Source organism: Vanellus vanellus, assembly GCF_965231255.1.
Source record: "Vanellus vanellus genome assembly, chromosome: 3".
NCBI lineage: Eukaryota > Metazoa > Chordata > Aves > Charadriiformes > Charadriidae > Vanellus > Vanellus vanellus.
In genome coordinates this window covers 17440348-17464373 of record NC_138907.1, presented here as the reverse complement: position 1 = coordinate 17464373, position 24026 = coordinate 17440348, and the positions used below count along the sequence as shown (strand labels likewise).

General features: G+C 39.0%; 1 protein-coding gene across 25 annotated transcripts in view; it reads right to left on the bottom strand.

Annotated features, from left to right (window-relative positions):
- Positions 1–24026, bottom strand: part of NRXN1 (neurexin 1) — a gene marked incomplete at its 5' end in the record, with an annotated part of 721771 nt that overhangs the window by 94418 nt on the left and 603327 nt on the right. For 17 of the 25 annotated variants that reach the window (XM_082481382.1, XM_082481373.1, XM_082481381.1 and 14 more), the window contains 2 exons: positions 3012–3331; positions 4784–4873. In XM_082481382.1, the coding sequence (XP_082337508.1) occupies positions 3012–3331; positions 4784–4873 (410 nt within the window). The remainder of the gene's footprint in view (positions 1–3011; positions 3332–4783; positions 4874–24026) is intronic. The other 8 variants (XM_082481370.1, XM_082481372.1, XM_082481371.1 and 5 more) reach the window with 1 other exon arrangement.

Here is a 24026-nt window from a genome sequence, read left to right as displayed (position 1 = left end):
ATGATTACCCAGCACCCTGCAGGAGAGACCCGTGGGAGTCCTGTGGGCCACTAGCCCAGAAATTATTACATGCAGGGAGAATAAGAAAACAGGTATTAATGAAGAGAAGAAATTACCTCCCTAATTTTATTTGGTAGCTTCCTAGTTGTGAGTTTTTTGCATGAATAACATAGCACCCTGCAGAAAAATTTCAGCTTTGACTTTGGGATGTTATCAATCTCCTTAAATCAAATCACAGGCCTGATTGCAAACTGTGTTCCAGTGCAGTCCCTGACTAATTAAGTGTATAGTCGTAATGACAACACAGATCCTACCAGGCAGGATGTTTAGACGTAGCCGAAGTAAACCACTGTGTATTATTAATGGCAAGAAGGGCTCAGCTATAGACTCAGGATGCCATGCGCTGTAATGGCATTAACACTGAACCCTTTCCTCAGACATGTTGATTTCAGGCTCTTCGATACAAAAATATTCCCACCAAGTTCTTTCAAATGGGCTGCATCAAGTACTCGCACGGGCCAGGCTACTAAGTGGGAGAGGTTGATCTAAACCTTCACCCTCAGAACATGCTTTGGTGAGATGCTGTGCACCTCTGGGTGCTCCTGGAGCTCGCCCGAGGCTCACGATGGTGGGACATCAAAGAGCAGGTGCTCACAGCGTCGTGGCGCAGCCAGCTCAGCCAGGAGGGGATGAGGGAATGGCACAGTTGCACTGAGGTCACTCTGCTCCAGTGGTAGCGAGGTGCTCTAAAAAAATTGACTAGATGCTCTGATAAAGTCGGCAAGGGCCACACCTTATTTCAGACACCAGTCTAGAAATGGAAGATCTTTGGAAGGTCTTTTGGCCTCATCGTCTGTTTCCCCTCTTCATAAAAAATTATACCTCACCATAGCTTAAGAAACTTTTTTCGTCCTCAAATATGCCAGTGGGACACCTCAAAAAGAAAAATCTCAAGTGGCGAGACATCCAAACAAGTGAGTAAATCATACTGGGGAATATTCCTGGAAACTGAGGCCAGCTGGCAAAGCAACTATACCAGTAAACTCCCATCGCCCACAGATCACGCAAGGCGCCAAGTGGGAACGGTCCCTTGTGATGGTCTTCCTCCCAAATTGTGCCTGGGAGTTACCTGAGGGAGTGGCAGAGGCCAAAAGCGCTCTTGGAACTGTCAGGACAGTTTAACTTAGTTTAAAATTTTAATTTAGTAGCATTCATTTAGCCCCAATTCTTCCACGCCGTGAGGATGCCCTGCACTTTTTAGCTGCATCTTCCTCTGTGTAAATTTCATGAAGCCTTACATTTCATTGCTGCAAAACGCTGAGACCTGAGCAGTTGGATAATAAAGTGGGAGATACTATTTAAAACAGTATTAATAACAAAGAAGATTTTATGGCCTATTTAATAAAAACACCGTGGCTTACTACAATAATCACTGAAAGAACTGCAACCCATGATCTACAACAATACCATTTTGGGAGGCAGTTGGTTCCACGTATCTCTAGTTGGGTTTAGTTGCACCCTCTTTTTTTGTTTCCCTTTGGATTCTCATGCGCTTTAAATAAACAAGGAAAAGGTATAAAACCTGTGTTTGTTTGAAAACACAAGTCAAAATGGTTATTTAAGAGCTCACTTTTAACTTAAACGTTCTGCTTCGGTTTATGAAATAATATTTTTTACTTTTACATCACTGTAGTTTTCAGCCCAAAGTATAAAGTGTAGAAAACCACTAGAGAGGGAAAAGCTGAAGTGTCAAGTTTGATGCCCCGGTCAAATTCAAACTGCGGGTTGAGTTTTTACACAGAAAACAGGCAACTTGACCTCATCCTCCCAGTCTAATCAGCACCTTCTCTTCCATCCTTGAGAAAATTAACCTCATTCATCACGTCGTGCTCCTGTTCCTCCCTAGGGCTCGTGGCACTTTCTCTGCTCCTTGTCCTACTTCTGGATCTCAGAGCGCAGCCGTCATGGCTTGATGGCACAGTGGGCGCAGAGGCAGGCATGTGAACCAAGCGAACATAGGAAAAGCTTCTAGCAGCGTACCTTTGTTTCTTTGGGCTTTTTGGTGCGTGGTAGGTTTTGTAGGGCTTTTTTCTGTTTGGTTTTTCTTTTTGTTTTGTTTTGGGGTTTTTTTGGTTGTTTGGTTTTTAAGACAGAATAAATTTAAAAGAATCTTCTCTGCCAGAGAAATGTCCCGGTACGTTTTAGGTTTTTAAAGCACAAAGCCTGAATGCTGTTACTCAGGCTATCCACAAGATGAAGGTACTTAATTCGCTCACCTGTTTTTCCCCCTCCTTTTCCCGATAATTAATTCCCCCCCCCCCCCCCAATTATATAGAGATTCTGACAAAACCTGAAAGCTACTAAATATATCACTAAATTCATGAGATGCAAATAACCTCAACAAACAGTAAACAACAGTCTCTGACTTGAAGCCTGAGTCTCCCGGGGTGCGCAGTGCTCTTAATTCCCTCTTGCTGCCACTGCCTCTTATAAGGAATTCTGCCTGAGAAGACGGCCAATCGTGGGAGTAGAGAAAGCGCGAAATCCCTCTTTTCCAGCCTCTTCCAACTTTTTGTCTTCACACTTCCTTTCTGTTCCCTGTTCAAACTGGGTCTCTTTTCTCTATCTCACGGATAAAGTCACCGCTTCATTTCATTACCTGTAAATTCCACACATCCTGCATTCCTCCACTGAAAATAATCAATATAAGCCATCAAAGGAAGAAAGAGTATTTAAAAAATATGCACCACTATGAAGATGGATGACGGGGCAATAAAACTCAGCACAAGAAAAATCTGATTTGGTAAGTTCGACTAATTTAAAAGAACAGCAAAGTCTCCCTCTAAATGCCAAACAACGTCACTTCCATGAGCCATATATGGTACAGAACTTTTATCTGTAATTCATGTGTTTCTTCAACAGGAACAATTTCATCTGCAGAGGGAAGGCAATATAGGAAGCCACACTCAAACGTGGGAAAATATTTGCAAAAAGCGAGGAAGCCGACTAACCTGTCCAATAGGTTCTTTTGTCGGGGTCTTTCCTCTTCTAGCGGTGCTCGTGGCCAAAGTGGTGGTCGTTTCCATGACTGACGTGGACATCTCAGACTGCATCGCTGTGGCTGTGGACTCGGTTGTCATAGAGGAAGGCACTTCACCAACAAGTCTCACATTTCCTTCTATCACGATGTTGGCATCATTTTCTGCTGCCATATTCAGAACTTTCAAGCCATTGTAGTAAAGACCAGAGAGCTGGCCTTGGAACGGGTGGCCACGTTCCTTGCCTCCAATTTTTATGGTTGCTTGGCTATTGAAGATTGTGAGCTGACGCCCTGTAAAGATAATATTATATACATGCAAAAATGTTGACTGTGAACACTATACTCTACACGAGTGATAACAGATTTTCATGGGGTGAATAATGAGAGCAATAAACTATAAGAAAAGGATTTGACTCATAATTCATTGCTTTTTAATGAGGTGTCCATGAAATGCATAAATTTTGAGAGCGTTTGCATTTTTTTTTAATTCGTGACATTTTGGGATTTTTTTTTTTTTTTTTTTTTTTTTTGCTAAAAGGCCAATCAAATATATTTGCAAATGTGTTTAGTACTAAAAATGATACCCCTCTCCCTTTTACCTGAAAGCAGTATTAAGCTTTTTTGGTGTGTGTCAAGAATGCCAGGTTCCTAATTCCTTAAGATTATTTTTTTCTTCAAGTCTGCCAACATTCCAAAGTTTTTTCCACGCAATACAGCATAGGGCCTATAGCTTTAAGTATGTATATGTGAGATTATGTATGTATAGACATATACAAATATGTATATACACACAGAGAGTTTATATATATATGCCAACAAGTCGGTAGGTCCAGTGAATTTTAAAGACTAAGTTATGCAGTAATCCGTCATATCTCTATGTAAGTGAATAAAATATTTACATTTTTAATTAAATGTTTCCTTTTTGTATTTAAATGTTTATTTTCCTTCCACATCCACACTGAAAAGAAACACATGGTTCACACTGAGTATCTCAGAGGCAGATTCAAAAATAGATGTCTGATTGGCTTTCAGCAAGGCTACCAATTAAAATAAAAAGATTTTAGATGTAAAAGCGGCTTCAGAAATGATACACATACCGATGGAGAAATCATGGCACATTTCCATTAAACAGAGAAATCCTCAGCAACAGTACCACTCTTAGTAAATAGAATAGTCACTTTAGCAGATTGGTTTCTGCTCACAAAAAGCATGCACACAACTTTAAGTTCTGTTTTAATTAGTGTTTGTTCCAAAATCCCCTTAGAAGGTTGCAAACGTTAAAGGGACTTCATTTTGATTGGCAATTCATATTGCCCACTATTTAAGATACCTACAGTTTAAACAAAATTTTTTTCAGGACCATAATGAAGATATCATAACTACATATATTTTTAGTTAATAATTTAGATGCTGCAACATGTAATATAATCTATGAACGATTTATAATTTTTGGTTAATGTTTGCTATGAGTACCTTCATAGATTGAGTTAGTGGATTATATTTAACAGTCCCTTTAACCTTAAGTTAACAGGGTAAGATTATTAAACAGCTGGTACTTCTAGAAATGTATAGAAATTATTATACAAGGTATGCAAATATTACTCTATATTTTACGTTTTTAAATTTGTTTTTAATTTAGTTTTACTGAAATTTATTTTTTATGTTTATTAGTGTTACAATGAAGTACTACTTGGTTATGTTCAAATTATTTTTTTATTTGAAGTTTTAATCAATGTTTTTTACCTTTGTCGAGTAGCCATTCATCAACTACTCGACCAAGTCGATATGGAATTCGCTGTCTAGCAATCGCCAGGCGCTCGTTATCATTGTTTCCTTTAAAGTTTAAAGAGACATTTCATTGGTTAAAATCTGTAAGGTCAAAGGTTAAAAGTTAATACTTAAAGCTTGAGCTATACAGTTGCCACATGATTTTTTGAAATTTGGAATTTTAAAAAGTGCTACCTAGAACATTTCATGGTTCAGACTTTTCATTCATTCATTTATTTTATTTTAGCAAACAAAATTATTCCTATGTTAATTGAAAATTAGAAATCTGCATTTGAGCTAGGTTATTAAACTTATGTTATAGACAGACCCAAAAAACAAATTTAAACATCATCGAATGGCTTTACAAAAAATGATCATTGACCTCAGGGTTTTGTCTTTTTTGATGTTTCTTATTAACTAGTTAAACATGTTCAGGTGAAACAGGTTTAAGTTTTCAAAAGACATCCAACCTCTCACGCCAGGTTAGTCATTTAAAGAAGAAGAACACAACTCTTAATCACCATCTAAGGCACACTTACTTCTGCTGTCTAGAAATAGACTTGCTGTAACTTATTTCCTAGTCAGAAAAAATACATTCTTATTCACTCAATTAAACAAATTCCAGAGATTCAAATACATGGTACAGAACAGACCAGGGTATTCACCGTTCATACATTTTCATAGCACACGTTGACAATGTCTTGAAGGAACACCAAGGCTTTGACAAAAGTGACTTGCTGAAAGGTAGCCTGGTTCTGAAATGTGGAAGCGCTTTAAAATTTAGCAAGAGGCCATCTGTAGTGGGGTTTCGTAAATTAAGAACTAACCAGAACTCGGTAATGCAAAACGCAAACTTGTCATATTTGCAAACCGTATCTATTCTCAGTCTGTGCAGAGATCTTTGACTTCTTCAAATAAAACAATGAGATAAAATAAGGCTGGTACAGTCAGAAAAATATCAGACAATGAAGAATAATTAGCAAATCGCTTCCAATATTTATTTCTAATTATAGCTCTTTGAGTTTGAATGATATAAGGTGTGATCCCTCAGAAAACCATGTCTTCTACTTAAAACTTTTCTTAGGAGAATGGCAAACCCATTGGTGGGTTTTGGTGGCAGTAGTATTTTACACCAACAATACCTTTTTCTTCCATTGTATTGGTTCATATTAGTAAAGAACCTGAGAGATAAGAAGAGCGGATGAGTAAAAAGAAGTCATTCCTAATTCAGGTCTGAATCGCTAGTTAATCTTACTAGCTCAATTACGCACACCATCTTCAACTTCAAAACCCACCAACAAACCAAATCCTATATCTGCAATGGAAACGTAAATACGGGATGCAGTAGCCCATGCAGTGCTCAGAAATTTTTTGAGCTAGGAGGATCCTGTTGCTAGTAATCAAACCAAAGCATTATCCAAATTCAGAAAATCAATGTTCTAGTTTGTCAGACAATTATCCCCACTATCAGTATCACAAGCCATAACAGGCTTGCAGGGAAGAATCAGTACCACAGGCCCCCGAAATAGCAACAGCTTCTGTGCCAAAATCCACTCTGTTTTTTTGAAGATCCTTATTATGCAGTGACGTGCACTTTGCATGTTTCATGTCTCCCTTGTTTGGTTTAGCATGGACATAACTCACTACGCCAAAAGCTGAACTATTTTCTTTTGAGAGTATGTCCTTTTCCTATTCACTTTCCAACGCAGGATCATAGAATGGTTTGGGTTGGAAGGGACACTGGAAGATCTAGTCCAACACCCCCTGCCACGGGCAGGGACAGCTTTCACTAGATCAGGTTGCTCGAAGCCCATTCAACCTGACTTTGAACACTTCCAATGATGGGGCATCCACAACTTCTCTGGACAACCATAGAAGTTGGTTCCACAACTTCTCTGGGCAAATATGCTGTGTGGACTTCTATATGCATGTCAATATTAACAAGGGCATGGGTGCATATATTAATATATATGCATTTTTAATATGTATATTTTGCTCTATTCTCAACTTTCAGAAACATTCTCTGTAATGCAATATTTTACTGGAACTTTCATTTTTCTGCCTTTCCAAAAAAAGCTGAAAATTTAGAATAAAAGGCTTCAGAACGTAACTCTTGCGATATTGTAAAAAATACAGAATGTATTTTTCCTATGATCTTTAAAATTACTGCTCTTCATCCTGGGCTCCTTCACTTACAACCAACTTCTTGCAACTAAATGGAAATTTAAATAGTACAGGAAAAACATGAGAAATGTCATGTGATCAACATGGGAACAAAGATAAGTAGTGTGATCCTCCATGTTTCTGTTCTGGATTTGTATTGTCTATTAAAAAAAATAAAAATATATATACACCAGTGAGTTAATAATTTATATTCCCTGACAGCCAGTTACTTTTAATACTTATGTTTTATAATATACTTATATTTCTACAGTTTTTATTGAGGCATTTAGTTGATTCACTGAGTAAGTGAGAATGTCCTATTTCCAAAAGGTTCCCTTAACTTAAAACAAATGAATCATGAGGTTTTGTTGCTGTTGGGTATGAGGTTTTTTGTTATCTATATTTAAAGAAAAAGTGGTGGGGGGGGGGAGGGATGATTCTTCTACGTCATTTATAAGAAAAGGCTAAATTGTTCAGAAGAGGTTTGCAGGCATAAGGAATCTATTAATGCAATGAAAAGAAGTCTCATGGATGTAGATCATCATACGCTTATCAGATTCACCTTCTGTGACTCACTGGATGCCATTCATGAAAACATGCTCCCTAGACCTCAGAAGAACCATAGCCCTGTCCAAATGAGACACCGTTCACAACTGCATGTGTTAGCAAGGCATTAAACTCTGTTGTTTATTCAACCAGTGGGTGTAAATTAGGTGCATTTGGTAGAAGGATCGTCTGCAGTCACCAGTCTGGATCCCTAACGCTATGGCATCTCTACTGTGATACCATTACTAACCCAGGATTTATCCTAGACAAGGTATATTGCTGCCTCCACTTTCGCTACTTAGCAGCTGCTCCATGACATCTCTATGGTGGATTGTGGAACTCCTCTGTGAATTAGCAGCATAAATTTAGTCTTGGCCAGCTTATACATTTCTTTGAATTATTTCATTAACAAGTCCATGCAGTACGTACGGTTTTTTTTTTTGAGAATACTGCACCCTATTATAATGTGATTCTATCTATAAATTATGTTTTGTACTAACTGCAGCAGTCTTGCACCACTGGGAGCAAAATACAAATGAAAAGCAAGGAAATAACCATTTGATTTGTAAAGGTCACACACAAAAAATAATTGCTGATTACATTAGCCTATCCCTCATCAGAGAAAAAGTGCATTATTAAATGCATCTTGACACTATTACATTAGCTTAAATTCTCCTAGTATACAATATAAATGGAAAGGCTAGGGGGAAATGGTGTGGAACTTGTCCAGACTTAGTTTCAAGGAGAACGCATGGGTTCAGTAATGATGAAACTAGCAGATACATAGGTCTTGACAACTACTTTTTTTTTTAAAAAAAAAAAAAAAAAAAAAAGATATGTAGCACTGAAAATAATGGAAACGACATTAAAAGCAACAAACAGCCTGTTATTACATCATGAAAAACACACCTCTTTTCAATAACTTCTTCTTCCCAAACAGCTGGTTTGGGTCATACACTCAGCTACAACGAACAGGACAGCCCCGCTGAATTAAGTAAAACTATAAGCATTTACTTCATCTGGTAATACTATCCCCAGCAGGGAAAACATAAATGCCACATATTGTTTTTCTCAGGAGTATTCAGTGCACGTTTTTCATGCTTCCTTTATTTATGCTTCTTTTTACCAATATGGTGAACCACAAGAAACTTCTTCAGTAAGAACACTTCCAAGAAGGTCAATAAATATTTTCATACTCTAAATAAGCCTGTGGCTTTGAGATTTTATTTCTGTTACCTGTCTGAAAGATGAAGTGCTCTGGCAGGCATGCTTTTCAACTGTAATTCATAAAAAATAACTGATATGCCTAAACTTTAATTGTAGACAGCGATGTGACTTCCCAGCTTGACACTTCCTGGTTATACGGCCGAGATTTCTTTGATTAAAAAACCTAGGTAGAAATGATTCATTCAGGATGTGCACCGTGACATTGTCTAACCTGATTGAATTCTAGATGGCATCATTCTCCTGCCAAATAGGTAATATTTTGTCACAACACAGCGTTAATTCTGTACGGGCAGAAAGCCTTCAAGGGAATAACAATAATTCCACAGACTCAAGGTAAGCAGAGAGGAGCAGCAAAGGTCAAATCTTTGAGTCGGAGCTAAATCTTGTGGCAAGATTAAGAAGAAGCAGTCCAAAAAAACTTTAATCATACCTTTATATCTATAGGTCAGCTGGGACAAACCAACTATGTGAACTTCACTAATATGTATTTTATCCCTCCTGATTTATTATATTGTCAGTGCTGGAGTGTAATTCTATTTTGTTCTCTGAAATAAAGGTGTCAGTTATTGATGTGAAATAGCAGCATCCTTGAAAGAGAATAAGTAAGAAGGTTGAAAATCGAGAGTCTGTGAAGAACAACCTGGACTAGAGAATATCTTCTTTGAAAGAAATGCTTTAACAGAATACAAATTCACCTTGTTAGTCTCGGTGATCTGCTAGGGAAATAAATAAGTGTGATGAAACCAAGGTCTATATCCATTTATAAACACCCTTCTCCCTAGTTTTGCTCATCATGATCTTGACACCGCTGTTTCTGAACCATGACTCCCCTGACATCTGCAAGAGGAAGACAGAGACCCATAGCATTCCTCCAGATGCAGTTAGGGATGAAACCTGATGGGAGGAAGCCACAGCAGCTCTGTGGTACAGGGGCAAACAGTCCAGTGTCTCACGCGGCCACACTAGGAAACGAAAGCACAGTCTCGGTCATGGCTCATACTAAAGTTCATTCGAATCATCTATTACTGTGCACACACATTTGTGTATACAAATCTATATTAATGTTGGAATAAACTGGAGATGCAAAGACTAAACTTTGGTCTAAAATTTGTACAACAGATGATTTTGCACGTGCAACTTGCCTCTTCCCAGCAAAAGAGGGAGTAATACTTTTAAGTGCTATCAATTGCGAGTGCAAATTTTCACGACTTGCATGTAAATTTTGCCAGGCTGGTGCTCACACTGGCTCCTTATCTTGGGCATACATTGATGCTTTCAGTATCATCACAGTCACAATGAAAATTGATGTTAACGATACAATAGATTCAGACCGTAATGCATTTTGAATAGCCAATATACAGACAGACTCTAAAGCCATATTAAGATTCAAACTTAAATAATCTTTAACTGCCATCTAAGGAATTCAGTGGCTGTGTCTATATTGCTCTGTTTGACCAAAGACCCCTGAGAAAGGTTATTCAGGCTGGGGCTCCCCACCCACACGTATGCTGCAGACCCAGCATACGTTCCCAAACTTTCCATGTACGATGATCAGGGTGTGCTAGGGCATAACCTTACTTCACCTGCCACTGCAGACCTCCAGCAAGTCTTGCTCCTAACAAACTTAGCTCCTAAATAGTCTGCAACACATCCCATCATCTGATCCTGCCTGTCGCCTTCATAAACAGCCCTACTGCTTACCCGCAAGCATCTTGTCCTCCGCAGCCATCAGTAAGCTTTATGCCTGCAAACGCAAGATCACCTTTTCCATCGCAACCCCCTGGGTCCAGGATATGCAAGCATGAGACTAAGTTAGATGGGGCAGAGGAGAAGAGGTCCAGGTCCACCCCAGGAAATCACTGTGTTTGTGGGGGACTCTGACACTGCTCGAACCCATATTTTTGCTGAGTGCTTACAGACTTGGCTGTCTGGTATTTGATCCAGGAATGAGAAAGATCTGAATGGACCAGATAAACACGTGCGTCTTCTTCTGTTGCTAAAATACGCCACCTCTACATGTTACAATGTGTAGGATGACGAGTTGGGAGAGATGGAGGAGGGTACAGTGGTCAGCCTTGAAGACTATTGTACGAGGAGTTCTACATCCAGAAGGCTGATTTCGGCCTCCTCCAGTGTCCAAAGGGAAAGCAGACACACAGTTCTAGGAAGTGTATTTTTTCCCATTGGGCATCTTGAACAAACCTTACCGTCAGCTTGGTGAGAAGATAAAAGTGCAAAGAAACTCTAAAGTTAGAGGAAGAACCTGTAACAAATAAGTAATGAGGGCAACTCTACAATCCCTTACCTTATTCCAGAAGGGCTAACCTATAAAAAAAGAAACTATTATGAGGCACGACTTCCCAAACTTTAAAGTGTCAAACCTGGCAAGGTCGTATTAAATGACCATAATATAATACGGTCCTTTTCACCCTACAGGGGCTCCCAGATTCCTTATAATGAATATCAGGTATCCCAAGAGGATATTCTGCTCACAGAATGACTGACAGCAGTCTTCATAGCAGAGTGAAGTATCTCAATGGTGGCTTATAACAGTGCTAAACTCAAAGCAAAACTTACGTTGCTTTAAAGAAGAATCCAATTATCAGATTTATTGGAAGATGTATGTGCCAGTTGCTTCCCATTCCACTGATAGTACAGACTGTACCAAAACATCTTGTGTTCACCTGTAAGCTCCTTGTTTCGTGCTCGCATATTAAACAAATTGAATCGTATTTTTACAACTTTCTACAGGATAAAACTGAGAACTCTCATTAACCTCTCAGGGAGATCTGAACCTTCACTTCAAATCAACTACCTTCCGCCCTGTTTTGTTTTTGATTATTTTTCACTGGATTAATTAGTAATTAAATGAATAGTGTGCTCTTCCTGACTCTCCCTTCCTCACTATAATGCAATATCTATCTCAGTTTGTGCGCTGTTGGATTGCTTACTTTGAGAGATTGGTGTATTATATCAAAAGCAAGCAAGAGAAGATGAAAAGCAACAAGAACGAGATAAGAAAACACAGGACTTGTCTGATAAATTAAAGGTCATATTTTGTTATCAGGAGTTTTAAAACGATCCTTTGTACTGCCTGTGCAGCATTTAAGGAGCTAATATTGTATGGCTGCTGCTAAAATAGGCAAGAAAGTTGATAGAAATCATTAAAGAAGAAGATTAAAGTATAAAAAATGAATTGTTATAAGTACAGTACCTTGCCCCACATCACTCCAAGAGTGACATTTTGCAGTTCTCCAAGGTAAAAGGACTCTGAACTGTTTCTAAATCATAATGTCACAGCATTTAAGGTTACTTTTCCTATAGAAATTTTACCAGAAGTTGACTGTAAGCAGTTTCTTATTCACTAGGTTTTCAACTGCTGGAAAATGGAGAATATTTCAACCTGCTGTATTTAAAATTAGCTAGGTCTGAGATAGCAACTACTGAATGCGTTCTTCTGGCTTTTGCCCAGGTAGCAATCGGGATAATCTTCATTTCATGTTAGCACAGAGCTGCTATATAGAACGTCTCTTGACAGAAATAATACTCACCTTATATAAATGAACAATGGCAAACGGAAAACATTGTGCTCAGCTATTATTTTAAATTTCTGTTGGCCTGTAACCCCATGAGTATCCAGTAGTCAGGTAAAAGCCATCAATAAGAAAGGCGCCTGAGGACTGGAGGAAAGCCAATGTCACTCCGGTCCTCAAAAAGGGCAAGAAGGAAGACCCAAGAAACTACAGGCTAGTCAGCCTCACCTCCATCCCTGGAAAGATGATGGAACAGCTCATTCTGGGTGTCATCTCAAAGCATGTGGAGGAATAAAGTGTTATCAGAAGTAGTCAACATGGATTCACCAAGGGGAAGTCAAGTCTGACTAATCTGATAGCCTTCTATGATGGCATGACTGGATGGATACATGAGAGGAGGGTAGTAGATGTTGTCTACCTTGACTTCAGCAAGGTTTTTGACACTATCTCCCACATCATCCTCACAGGCAAGCTTAGGAAGTGCAGGTTAGATGAATGGACAGTGGGGTGGATTGATAACTGGCTGAGCTCAGAGCGTTGTGATTAGTGGCGCAGAGTCTAGTTAGAGGTCTGTTAGTGGTGTTCCCCAGGGGTCAGAACTGGGTCTAGTCCTGTTCAATATATTCATCGATGACCTGGATGAAGGGACAGATTGTACCATCAGCAAGTTCACTGATGACACAAAAGTGGGAGGATTGGCTGACACGCCAGAAGGCTCCGCTGACATTCAGCATGACCTGTACAGGCTGGAGAGTTGGGCAGAGAGAACCTTATGAAATTCAACAAAGGCAAGTGTAGGGTACTGCACCTGGGGAGGAATAACCCCATGCAGCAGTACAGGTTAGGAGCTGACCTGGAGAGCAGCTCTGTGGAAAGAGACCTGGGAGTCCTGGTGGACAACAGAGTGACCATGAGCCAGCAATGTGCCTTGGTGGCCAAGAAGGCCAATAGCATCCTGGGGTGCTTCAAGAAGAGTGTGGCCAGCAGGTCAAGGGAGGTCATCCTCCCCCTCTACTCCGCCCTGGTGAGGCCACATCTGGAGTACTGCGGCCAGTTATGGGCTCCTCAGTTCAAGAAGGACAGGGAACTGCTGGAGAGAGTCCAGCAAAGGGCTACAAAGATGATTGGAGCATCTTTCTTATGAGGAAAGGCTGAGGGACTTGGGTCTTTTTAGTCTGGAAAAGGGAAGACTGAGAGGGGATCTTATCAATGCTTATAAATACTTAAAGGGAGGGTGCCAGGAGGATGGGAACAGTCTTTTTTCAGTGGTGCCCAGTGATGGGACAAGAGGTAACAGGCACAAACTTGAGCATAGGAAATTCCATCTAAAGATGAGGAGGAACTTTACTTTGAGGGCAGCAGAGCACTGGAACAGGCTGCCCAGAGAGGTGGTGGAGTCTCCCACTCTGGAGACATTCAAAACCAGTGAAAATGAGAGTTTGGCCTTCAGTTGAGATTACCAAAGCTACTGCAATTGAACTGCTCTAGCAGACTGTTTGGAGGCAACGCAGGGTGCAGTGAGGATAATTTCATGCTCATTACATGACCAGAGACATAAAATATGTAAGAAAGGCAATCGGCATCGACCCGCTCCAAGAGCGGACAAACTAACTTGACTGCAACTGCAAATACTAGAAGCGTTGATTTCATGTTCTTTCACGAAGCATGACAATGTTAGATTTAACCACCACTATGCCCCAGAGTCCTGGACCATACGGGTACTTTGTCACACTCACTACATCTGCAGAGGTGCGTCAGCTCATTTTTCTAGGGATATGCATGATTACACACAAGCCAACGGAAACAACAAAAGTGAGGTCGTTACCTGGACAAGCCTTTGCCAAGCAGAAGAAACCAAATGCACCCATACAGATAGAAAATGGCATTTAAGAGATAAAAATCTGTTCCATGTCAGCAGTGCAGCAGAAAAAGTAGCCCTTGGCCAAAGCAAGCTCCAGCCTTTCGGTTCTGTCTAAAAGTGGCATTTCAATTTATGTACTTATGCCTTGCAGACATTTTACTATAAAAGAATAATCTATTTCAAATGGAAAGGTTTAAACTTGTACACATAGGGTTGGGTTTTTTTAACGCTTTTGGCAAGACATAGAAACAGAAACTGTAAATAATAGAAACAGATGCTCGCTGAGATAAAAGCAGAAGAGTGCTTTAGGACTGCAGAACTATAATGAGCAGTCCACCCTGCAATAGCATAATGGCCGTGGGTAGACTCCCAGCAGTGGTTTAGTTTTGTCTGTTAAAAGGTGAAATACTCTGATTCCCTACTTACATCTTTTTTTTAAAAAAAAAAAAAAAGCTTCACTAATATTTCCATTTAAATTAAGCTGTGATATGTAGCATGTCACTAACTTCTATGAAACACAGCTTTTTTTTAAAACTCTGCAAAGCGCTTCCAATTAGCTAAGTGTTTTGCCCTTGTGATTGCTTCACCTCAGTTTTTTTGTACAGTCTAACTGAGAAGATTCAGAATTATTGTGAAACATTTTATTTTCCTTTGAGATCCTGATTTTGAAGAAAATTGAAAACCGCATTGCTTAAATGCTCTGGATTTCTATGTCCAAAACTTCTATAGTTTCCTGCTTTTATGATTTAGGAAGTTCTCAAGGGCGGAGAAAAGATGGTTACTATAACTTATTTATCACTTTCCTGAAATCTGTGCTTCATGACTTCTTGCATTCTCTGTGTAAAAATGGGAGAAAGACTCACTGCTGCATAAAGCGGCTATGAGGGGGGACAGGTATGAGAAAGGCTGTCAGTGTTGTCACCAACCTCTCCGATGGAAAGTCCATTTCAGCGCACCCTACTCTGCAAAAGCACTTACAGACATGTTAAACATCAACCACAGAAGCAATTCTCACGTGCCTTGCTAAATCATGGCCTGAAAAGGCCTTTGAAGCTACAGATCTCTTCTTGGATGTTTTCAGGTGACAGCTGGTGTCAAGGTAGCCTTGGGCAACTAGAAGAGAAAGCCACTGACTCCAGTGCCAGATCTAACATATGGATCTGACCTGCACCAGCTAAAATCAAGATATCCCAATTCTTTAAGCTGTTGCCCAGAACACACTTGCATATGAGGAGCTACTCTGTTAACAAGACCACGTTTTAGATGGACAATGCAAAGCTGGCAGCCAACTTTTGTGTAGGTCTAAATTTATTGGCTTCATTTTCAGAGTTAATCTGAGTTGAAACACCAGAACGAAAAAACAATCAATATCGAACTATTTAAGTGCATATGAATTTGCAAAGAGAGATGTAATTGCTAGTCAACTGTCAATACGTTTAATTTTTCATTTTCTTTTGCAAAAAATCCATTTGCTGATGCAATATCCAGAAAGTAGACTCTATTTCTACTTTGAAACACTTATGAAATGTTAAATGGGGAAAAGATCAACTTTTGAAAGGACATAGCTCTGCTAGCACAACTTACACATCCATTTTTTCTCAGGAAACCACTTGACCTTTTAAAAACATACTGAAACTCACTACGTTGAAGAAATTAGATAAAGATATTATCATCTTTCCATCTTTATGAATTCTAGTAGCTTCTCTAACACGCAGCACTAATGCATTATTAAAATATAATGCAATACACTATTGAAATTATTTTTAGTTTTAAATGACAGTACTGAGAATGATGAAGTATTAAATAAGCATCTAATTCTATACAGATTAGTACAGATATGTTAGTGTATTCACTAACAGCTAAAAGGTGCAGATGGCTTACTAATAAAATATAATGCATTCCAGTTTAATATTTTCAAGGCAAAATTCAGGACTCTAAGAAGGAAGGACTACATCATTCTATCAATCCACTAGATTATATGCGAAAAGGAAACTGCCTACCGTTCCTCGCTTTTATTAATACGTGCATCGATTCGCCACTGCTTCCAAAGTAGAACGCTAGAACTTACAAACAAACTTTCATGGCTAAGGCTGAAGTAAATCCAATGAAGATTAAAATATGTCTAACTGTCAGGTTGGATTGCTGCCATCAGTAAAGCACAAGGCTGAAACATGGTTCTGACAAAGATTGGAGTAACATCCCGTTTTGTTTTCTGCACAGAACACCCATGGTGGTCACATCCACAGAGCAATGGTAGATAAGGGAAGCGTACATACAGTAGATTATTTTTGACAGACTCTTGCAACACGGTTCATCTCTCCAGCTCAGCTGGAAAAGCTGTACGCAGGCTCACTCCATAGAATGATCGGTAACCAAAGTCAGCTACTGGAAAAAATACACGTTAACAACCTGTGAGATATCAGATAGAACGACTAAGCAAGCAGCTAACTAATAATCATTTTCCTAGCTGCCAGGATTTGTGGATGTATAAATATACAACACTGAGAAAGATACACGATACATTAGGATTGGGGCAATATTTTCAGTATTATCTTTCTGCTCTTTTGCAAACATGTTCTCAGTTTAATGCAACGGGACTGATGTGTTCAAGCACAGTGATACTTCTGGACATAGAAATTATTTCTGGATATATAAGTGATACCTGGAAACATTATTTCTTCTGGTATGATTTGGTTAGTTCCTGGAAAACTATAGTTATATCTGCCTTAAGAACACAAGCACTTAAATATTCTTATGTTGATAGTACACTCCTAATACAGACATACGAATAATCTGATCTGCATATCACAGGATATGAATATTGAGCTACTTGATCCTGTATTCAGCCATAAAACTATTGTTTGGTTAATTCATAACCTGTAACAGGCTCAAACAAGTCTTCTAGGAAAATATCTTCTCCTAACGTGACGACACACAGTAACAGAAAATCTTTCAGCAGTGAATTCTAAGGCTCACCGTTGAAATCATGCGCTCTACTTCTTGCATGAATTTCTTGGTTCTGGTTATGGCTTTCTAGGAACAGCTAAAGAGCACTATAAGCATCTAGCGGTTTCTACCCTTGAAAGCACTTATACTGTAATCAAGTCACTACTTAGTTTTCTTTTTGACACTATAAATCAGTTGACGTAGAACCTCTTTTGGGCTCTTGTTACACATCCTCCATTTTTGTTTCCCCACAGAACCTAGGTACAGACTTCGATACCTGTTCCAGAGCTGACTTCGAAGTGCTGTAAAGGGTGGTAAAAATCCTCCCCAATTCTTACATTTTAGCCTATTGTGCCCACAAAGCAATTTCCATAAATGCCTTTGTCACAGCATCACATGATGTTTCATACAGAGCAACCAGCAAGATGGGACCCCACAAGTGCCTTCTCAGAATTCTGCGCCCAGGACATTGTCTACACTGCTGTAGCCTTCGCTCTTTGCTTTGACTCCCACCTTGGCACTTAGCATTGCTGCAGTCTAACCGTCTTTAAGTCCTCCGGGCTTTCCAAGTGATCATGTTCACACACCACAATTGCCCTGCACTCGCTATTATTTACCAATTTTTTTTTTTTTTTTTTTTTTTTTTAATCTTTGTAACAGCCACACATCAGCAGCGATGACTTAATGCAGACTTCCAGGCCACTTACAGAAGTGTTAGATATTTTGGAGCCCAGTACAGAACCCTGTAAAACCCCATTGGGCATGTTTCCAGTCAATGAATGCTCCTCACTGCTAACTATTTGCTGTATGCAATATTGAGTTTATTAGCTCAAGCTGACTAATGAAAAATTAACCATAAGCACTACTCATCACTTTCATGAAGAGGATCCATCAGCTTTGGGACGGACAATGAGAAGCGTGGCTGTGATATGCAGGCTCCCCAAAGTCACTGCAACACCAAAAACTGCAGTGCTGCACCTCTGCGGATGGTAATTTGGCTCATAAAGGATGATTTATACACACAGGATACCTATGAGCACCATAGAAGTTAAAAACGGGGGGAGGAACCCTGAAACTAAACCTGGAAGATCTCTGCCCAAATCCTTCACGTGTACCTTATCCTACCACAGCTTTTTTTGAACTGACAGTGCAACCATAGCACTGTCTTCAGTCTGAGTTTGTATTTTAGTTCAGACAAACCCACACATGAATTTGCGTGAGAGAGAACTGCAGGCCTAGGACCCTATAGTGAGATGCTCGAGAATCCTTTGGTCGAAAGTTGCTGAGAAGCAATTGCTGTGCTGTGAAAACGAAAGCATATTTTCAAGATTTAGCCCTATGCTCAGCTGCAGTTAAACTTTCAGTACTGTTTGTTCTTTTGAAAAGGGCATATTTATTCTACTCTCCCTATTGTGCAACTGTAATTTAAAAATTTTAAACTAGTAGTCTATTAATGCCTGTCAGTTCTGTAAAACAGGAAAACCAGAGTTGTTTTTATATATGCACTTAACCCTAACAACATTGTGTTTCATTTAGTTTTTTAATGTCCACTAAACTTGATGCTGCACCAGAAAGGCCATTTATCTCCTTAGAAATAGTCCACGGAGGCAAATAAACCATTCACATCTCAATTAAACCAGTTTGGAAAAGCATAATTTCACTGCCTTTAATTCAGTTAACTTCTGCTTGTAAGGGGTTGAAATCAGGATGCCATTCACAATGTTTTGTGCTTCTGATACAGCGGTGGACGTCCAATTTCTGCCTCAGATCTATTTGAAACGGTGTACCCTACAGAATCTGATTCTTGTGAAGCTCGAAAGGGTTCTAGGTTATATAAATCATATAAGCTTTTTAGTCTTTTTCTGACAGGTAGTATAGACTGCAAAATATAGACTGTTTAGCTACACCTTGCTAGGGTCAAGGTAACTCTTTGAACACTCCTGGAACACTCTGAACTTACTTTTAAATGCACGATACAATACAGCAGTCCTGTAGAATCAAATACAACCAAGTTGCCATTAATCAGAAATCCAAAGTATTCAAGAAAAAAAAAATATTTTGAAAGTGTGGACACTGCAGTTGCACGATGTTTTCTTTTTGTGACCAACAGGGCTTAAGACGGCAGAACGCGAACGACACAGCAGGATGAAGAGACGAGTGTACGTCTTCCCTCCTGTGTTCACGTGGTACAAAGGGGGAGAAAGAGAGTCTGAAGTACGTATGTCCTCATACATTCAAAACAGCAATGATTTGTGGCCTCCTGGATACCTGGGTAATGTGGTTCAGTCTCTTGAAAAAAATACGTCTAGGACAGAGCAGGTTGCCGTTTTCCCTGCTGCAGTATGAATTATAGCGACTGCTTCGGAATTAGTTTAATGGAAGTTCTTATCCTGAAGACATAAAGTACTATTCTGCTGTCACACCTCACAACACTGGTAAAATAAATCTGGGGACACATGCACAAACATGCCCCAAATAAAAAAAAAAAAAAAAACCAAAACAAAACACAAACTTTATCTTCTGAGAGCACCTAAAACACAATAGCACTGCAGAGAAATTAATTTTGTTTTCCATATGATAGATTGTCTGGTTGGAAGGCTCAACGCTGCATTGATTTGTTCTGTCCTGAGAAAAGTCCCGTTTCAGACTGAACTCGGGGTTGCCCCAGAAGCTAATGGAAACAAACTGCATCGCAGAAGGAACACAGGGCAGCAGTACACTATCGTACCCCTTCTCTTGCATGATCCATCAGCCGCCGGGACCATTAATACCAGTCTCGGAGCAAAAAGCACGTGTACGCCCACCAAGTAAGGCATCTCCAGCAAGAGGCACAGTGACAACCGTATCGACTAAAGCGTTACCCAAAAGTGATTTTACTGAAGTCAGTGGATATTTGCTTGGCTCTGTGAGGGACAGGTTACGTAAAGCCCTGCGTAACCATGAATGGGACAGCTATGAACCTACTAGAAGGCAGGCTGAAAGGAAAGACAAACAGAGGAATCTGGTGTTCAAAATTTTGCATTGACAACAAGATCCTACCATTGCGAAAGAAAAGAAAGATGACAATTATCTTTTAAGACATTGATTCTATCACAGATGTCAGCATTGTATTGTTAAGGAAGCTACTGAGTAGCTGAAATTCCTTGGTAAAGAATTCAACTGAATCATTTTCTTTTGAACCAACACCACATTAATCCACCATTTTGAACTTATTCTGCTACATTGGATAAACTGTGATACTGCAGGTTACATGGAAAACTTACATCAAACCAAATAAAAGTGTGCAAAAGAATCCCTACATATTGGCAATGTTTCATCTTTCGTGATCTGACTTTTACTGGGATTGTTAATAGACAATGGTCTTCCTGAAGAGGTGAATGGGACCAGCTGGGGCACATTTGCCATGTCTCATTCTGAGATCTGTTTTCACTCCCACTTTCTTCCTCTAACTTGAATCCCCACAACTTATGGTCTTCTTCAGAAATTCCGCTTCCATATCACCCTGTGCCTAATTATGGTAAGCAGGTATGGGCATCATCCTCTGCCACAAGACACAAAAAGAACAGCTCTCTATCTTTCAGTATTTTAGAACACCTTTTTCTGAATCACTGCTCATTTGACATTTTCTTTCTCCTTCTAAACTAGATGCATTGTGGCACCTTCCAGTATTTAACTGAAAGGTGTTATACCTTCTGTGATCAAGTAATGACAACCGTGCCACACATTTTATCAAGATCTGAATTTAATTACAGGATCTATCAAGTCTAAGAAGAGATGAGCCTTTGTATTTCACCAGGATATCCAAGATGAAAAATAAAGGAAAAAAGAAAATCTGTCTGCAGACTTAGAGAAGCGTTATTATATAGCATTATCTGACAGAAAAACCTGATAAGCTGTCAAATTAAAAAGCTGATTTGGGAAACTTTACTGAAACCACTTTTTGAAACGAGACTTACTGTAGTGTCTTGTTTGGGTATCACCTAGGCTCTTTATTTAAAGACGACAGCAGGATAGAGCAATTTCATAATCTCTCAAAGGGCAGCAGTGCTTTTAGAGAAAAATATATTTCATTGACTTTGGAGAAGCTGTAACAGAGGTTCACCCAAAGAGAATAGGAAAATAAATCACCATTTTTGTTAACATCAATCTTTCACGGGAACAATAAAATTATCCTGAAAGTGAGACCTAGATACATGCTGAAAAATACATTTAATCATAACCAAAGAGTAGTCAGAGCTATATGAATCAGAAAAAAGATGCAAGAAATCAGTTGTGCAATTACATGTTGGCAAAGGTATGGTAGCATGCTGGCCTAGTTACATCCATCACTTAACTGATGGTTTGTGGCTCAGTAACTAAGATTAATTTTTAATCTATTTTGATTCGTACTAAATTAGTTTCTCGCATCTTACTATACTCTAGAGAACTTGCTGAAGTGAGTTTCACAGATTTCCTTGTCTTATTTTTAATTCTCTATGCTACTATTTTACACACTGCTATAATGCCTTCTTTTTTTCATATTATAACTGAACATAATTGTATGAATACAGGTAGACATCAGCTTCTTGTAATATTCATTGAATATTTTGTGCAGTTGAAACAAACAAAAACCAATGCTATTTTAGCATTGCTTTGGATAAATAATGAAAACAGCACAGAAAAGTTAATTGTCAGAAACATTTCTTGATTGATCATGAGTTGACTCAAATTAATACAAGAACAACTAAAAATAAGTCTGTAAATCAGATTCTTGATTTCAAAAGAACAAAATTTGATGAAGTGAAGGAAACCAGATTATGTAATCAGTCTGAGGGGCTGGACTCAGCCAGGAAGGACACTTGAAAATTCTTTAAGCCAAAGTATTAAAATAAAAATTATATATATATTTGGACGTGCACCTGCAAGATTAAAAATATAAAGGGGAGACCTACATGGCTGAATAACTACACTATCGTAGACTATGTTATAGGAGGTTAAAAATCTAGACTTGCTCAGCAAAGAAAGCAGTGACATTCAGAATAAGAAACAGAAATAAATATAAAAGTAAGTTGCCAAAATGCAAGCTCAAAGGACCTTTCAAAGAAAGTAAAATAAATTTAAAAGCCAGATATTCTTAAGTGCTATAAACGAAAAGAGACTGTGGAAAGCAGTAGTAAGGTTGATGAGGATCCAAGGGAGCAGTCTGGATCGACTAACAGGAACGTGTCTATGAAAATGTAGATCTCCACAGCTCAGAAGAAACAAACATACATATTCTTAATGAACTTGTGGGGTCAGAAGGTAAGGAAAATTATCTTTATCCCAGATTGCAAAAATAACAAGCCAGGAGGTTTTAAATACAGCTATCCAATGGGGCATGCTACTTCTTGAATTAGAGAACGGAACAGGTAATAGCTTTACACGAAAAAGGGAAAAGCGCCATCCAGTCTGACCTTAGTCATACACGGGGCTTTAGAAAAAAATTCAAAAGGAAAGAATTAAAGACATGGAAGCGATTGGAAAATGAGATAAAATGCAAAACTTTACCAAATCATGTTAGACTAATCTAATAGCTGTATTTGATAAGTTAACTGATTTTCTAGATGAAGGAAATGAAGTATATCTAATTTATCTGGATTTCAGTAAAGCATTTGATATGATGCCATGTAGCAAATCATTGATTAACTGCGTAAAACATAGAGGAGTATAAAAATTGTATGGTAAAGAGCTGAATAAAAAAGGACAACAAGGGATAGCATTGACCAAGGAGTTTTTCCTCTCCTTTCTCTCATGTAGAGACCACAGCCTGATATCCTGCTTCTGTATCTATTTTTGAACACAAGGGCTGCTTGCTTTAGGTCACATTCAAGGTGCCCGTCTTCCCAGGATGCAAGCCCCTCCCAGGAAGAGTGCATTGCAGTCCTCTTCTCCCTAATCCTTCCACTTCATTAAGGTGTCATCTTCAGCTTCTTGGTGAATCATTCACACAGATGATAAACAGTCATTACTTGTCACATTCAGACCTGCCAATGTGTCAACTATACCATATTCTGGCCCTTGTTCCCCACTATATTACCTATATTTGAAAGGTAAAAATTCTCAAGTGATAGTAGGTCACTCAGACGTATCAAAGCTCTTCAAGTATTTTGGACAGCTGATGCCATCTAGTTGAATGGCTGGAAGATGTACATGTGCTTAAGCAAATATAATAAACGAAATGCCAAGTTCTACATTAAGTTAACAGGACGAGTATCATGGCGAATTCCAAAACTGTTAGACTATGCCATAGGAGCTACCACTGAGGCCACTGCAGGTATGTAAGGAAAATCAGTGGTTTTCTCACAGGAAAACTACCAGGGTGGAACGCCTAAGAAAGTACCTGAGATGAGCTCCAGGACCAATCTTCTTTGGTATTTTCTTCACTGATCTCAGTATAAAATGTCAACCGCACAACGAAATCTGCAGCATAAAACTAGACATATTAGTAACTCTGAAGAGACTGCAGATATCAGTCAAGAAGAATTGAGCCCTTCTGAATTAACAGAAGTGACACTAAAGCTTATACTACAAAGCGCAGGTCACACGCTTAAAATAAAGGACCAGTCACACCATTTCTTTGTGATAAACTGGGATATCACGAGAAGAAAGACGTTCAATGGGTATACTAATCAGCTGTAGAATGATACTGAGCCATCCAGTTTTGAGGTATGAAAAGGGAAAATGTCTTAGACTGCATCAGTGGAGATGACTTTCAGCATTAATGTCTTCATATGTCTTCACATAAGGTCCTAGTATTCTCACTATTGTCCATTTCCAGCCACACGTGCTTTTGAAAAAAATGAATTCAAAACAAAAAAAGCATCAAAAGAAAGCCTATTATGATAAGCAGAGAAATAAGAAAACTATTTTGTGAAAAGACATATATGAACAAAGTGGGATGAACTCAAAAGCGTTTGGACTGGAA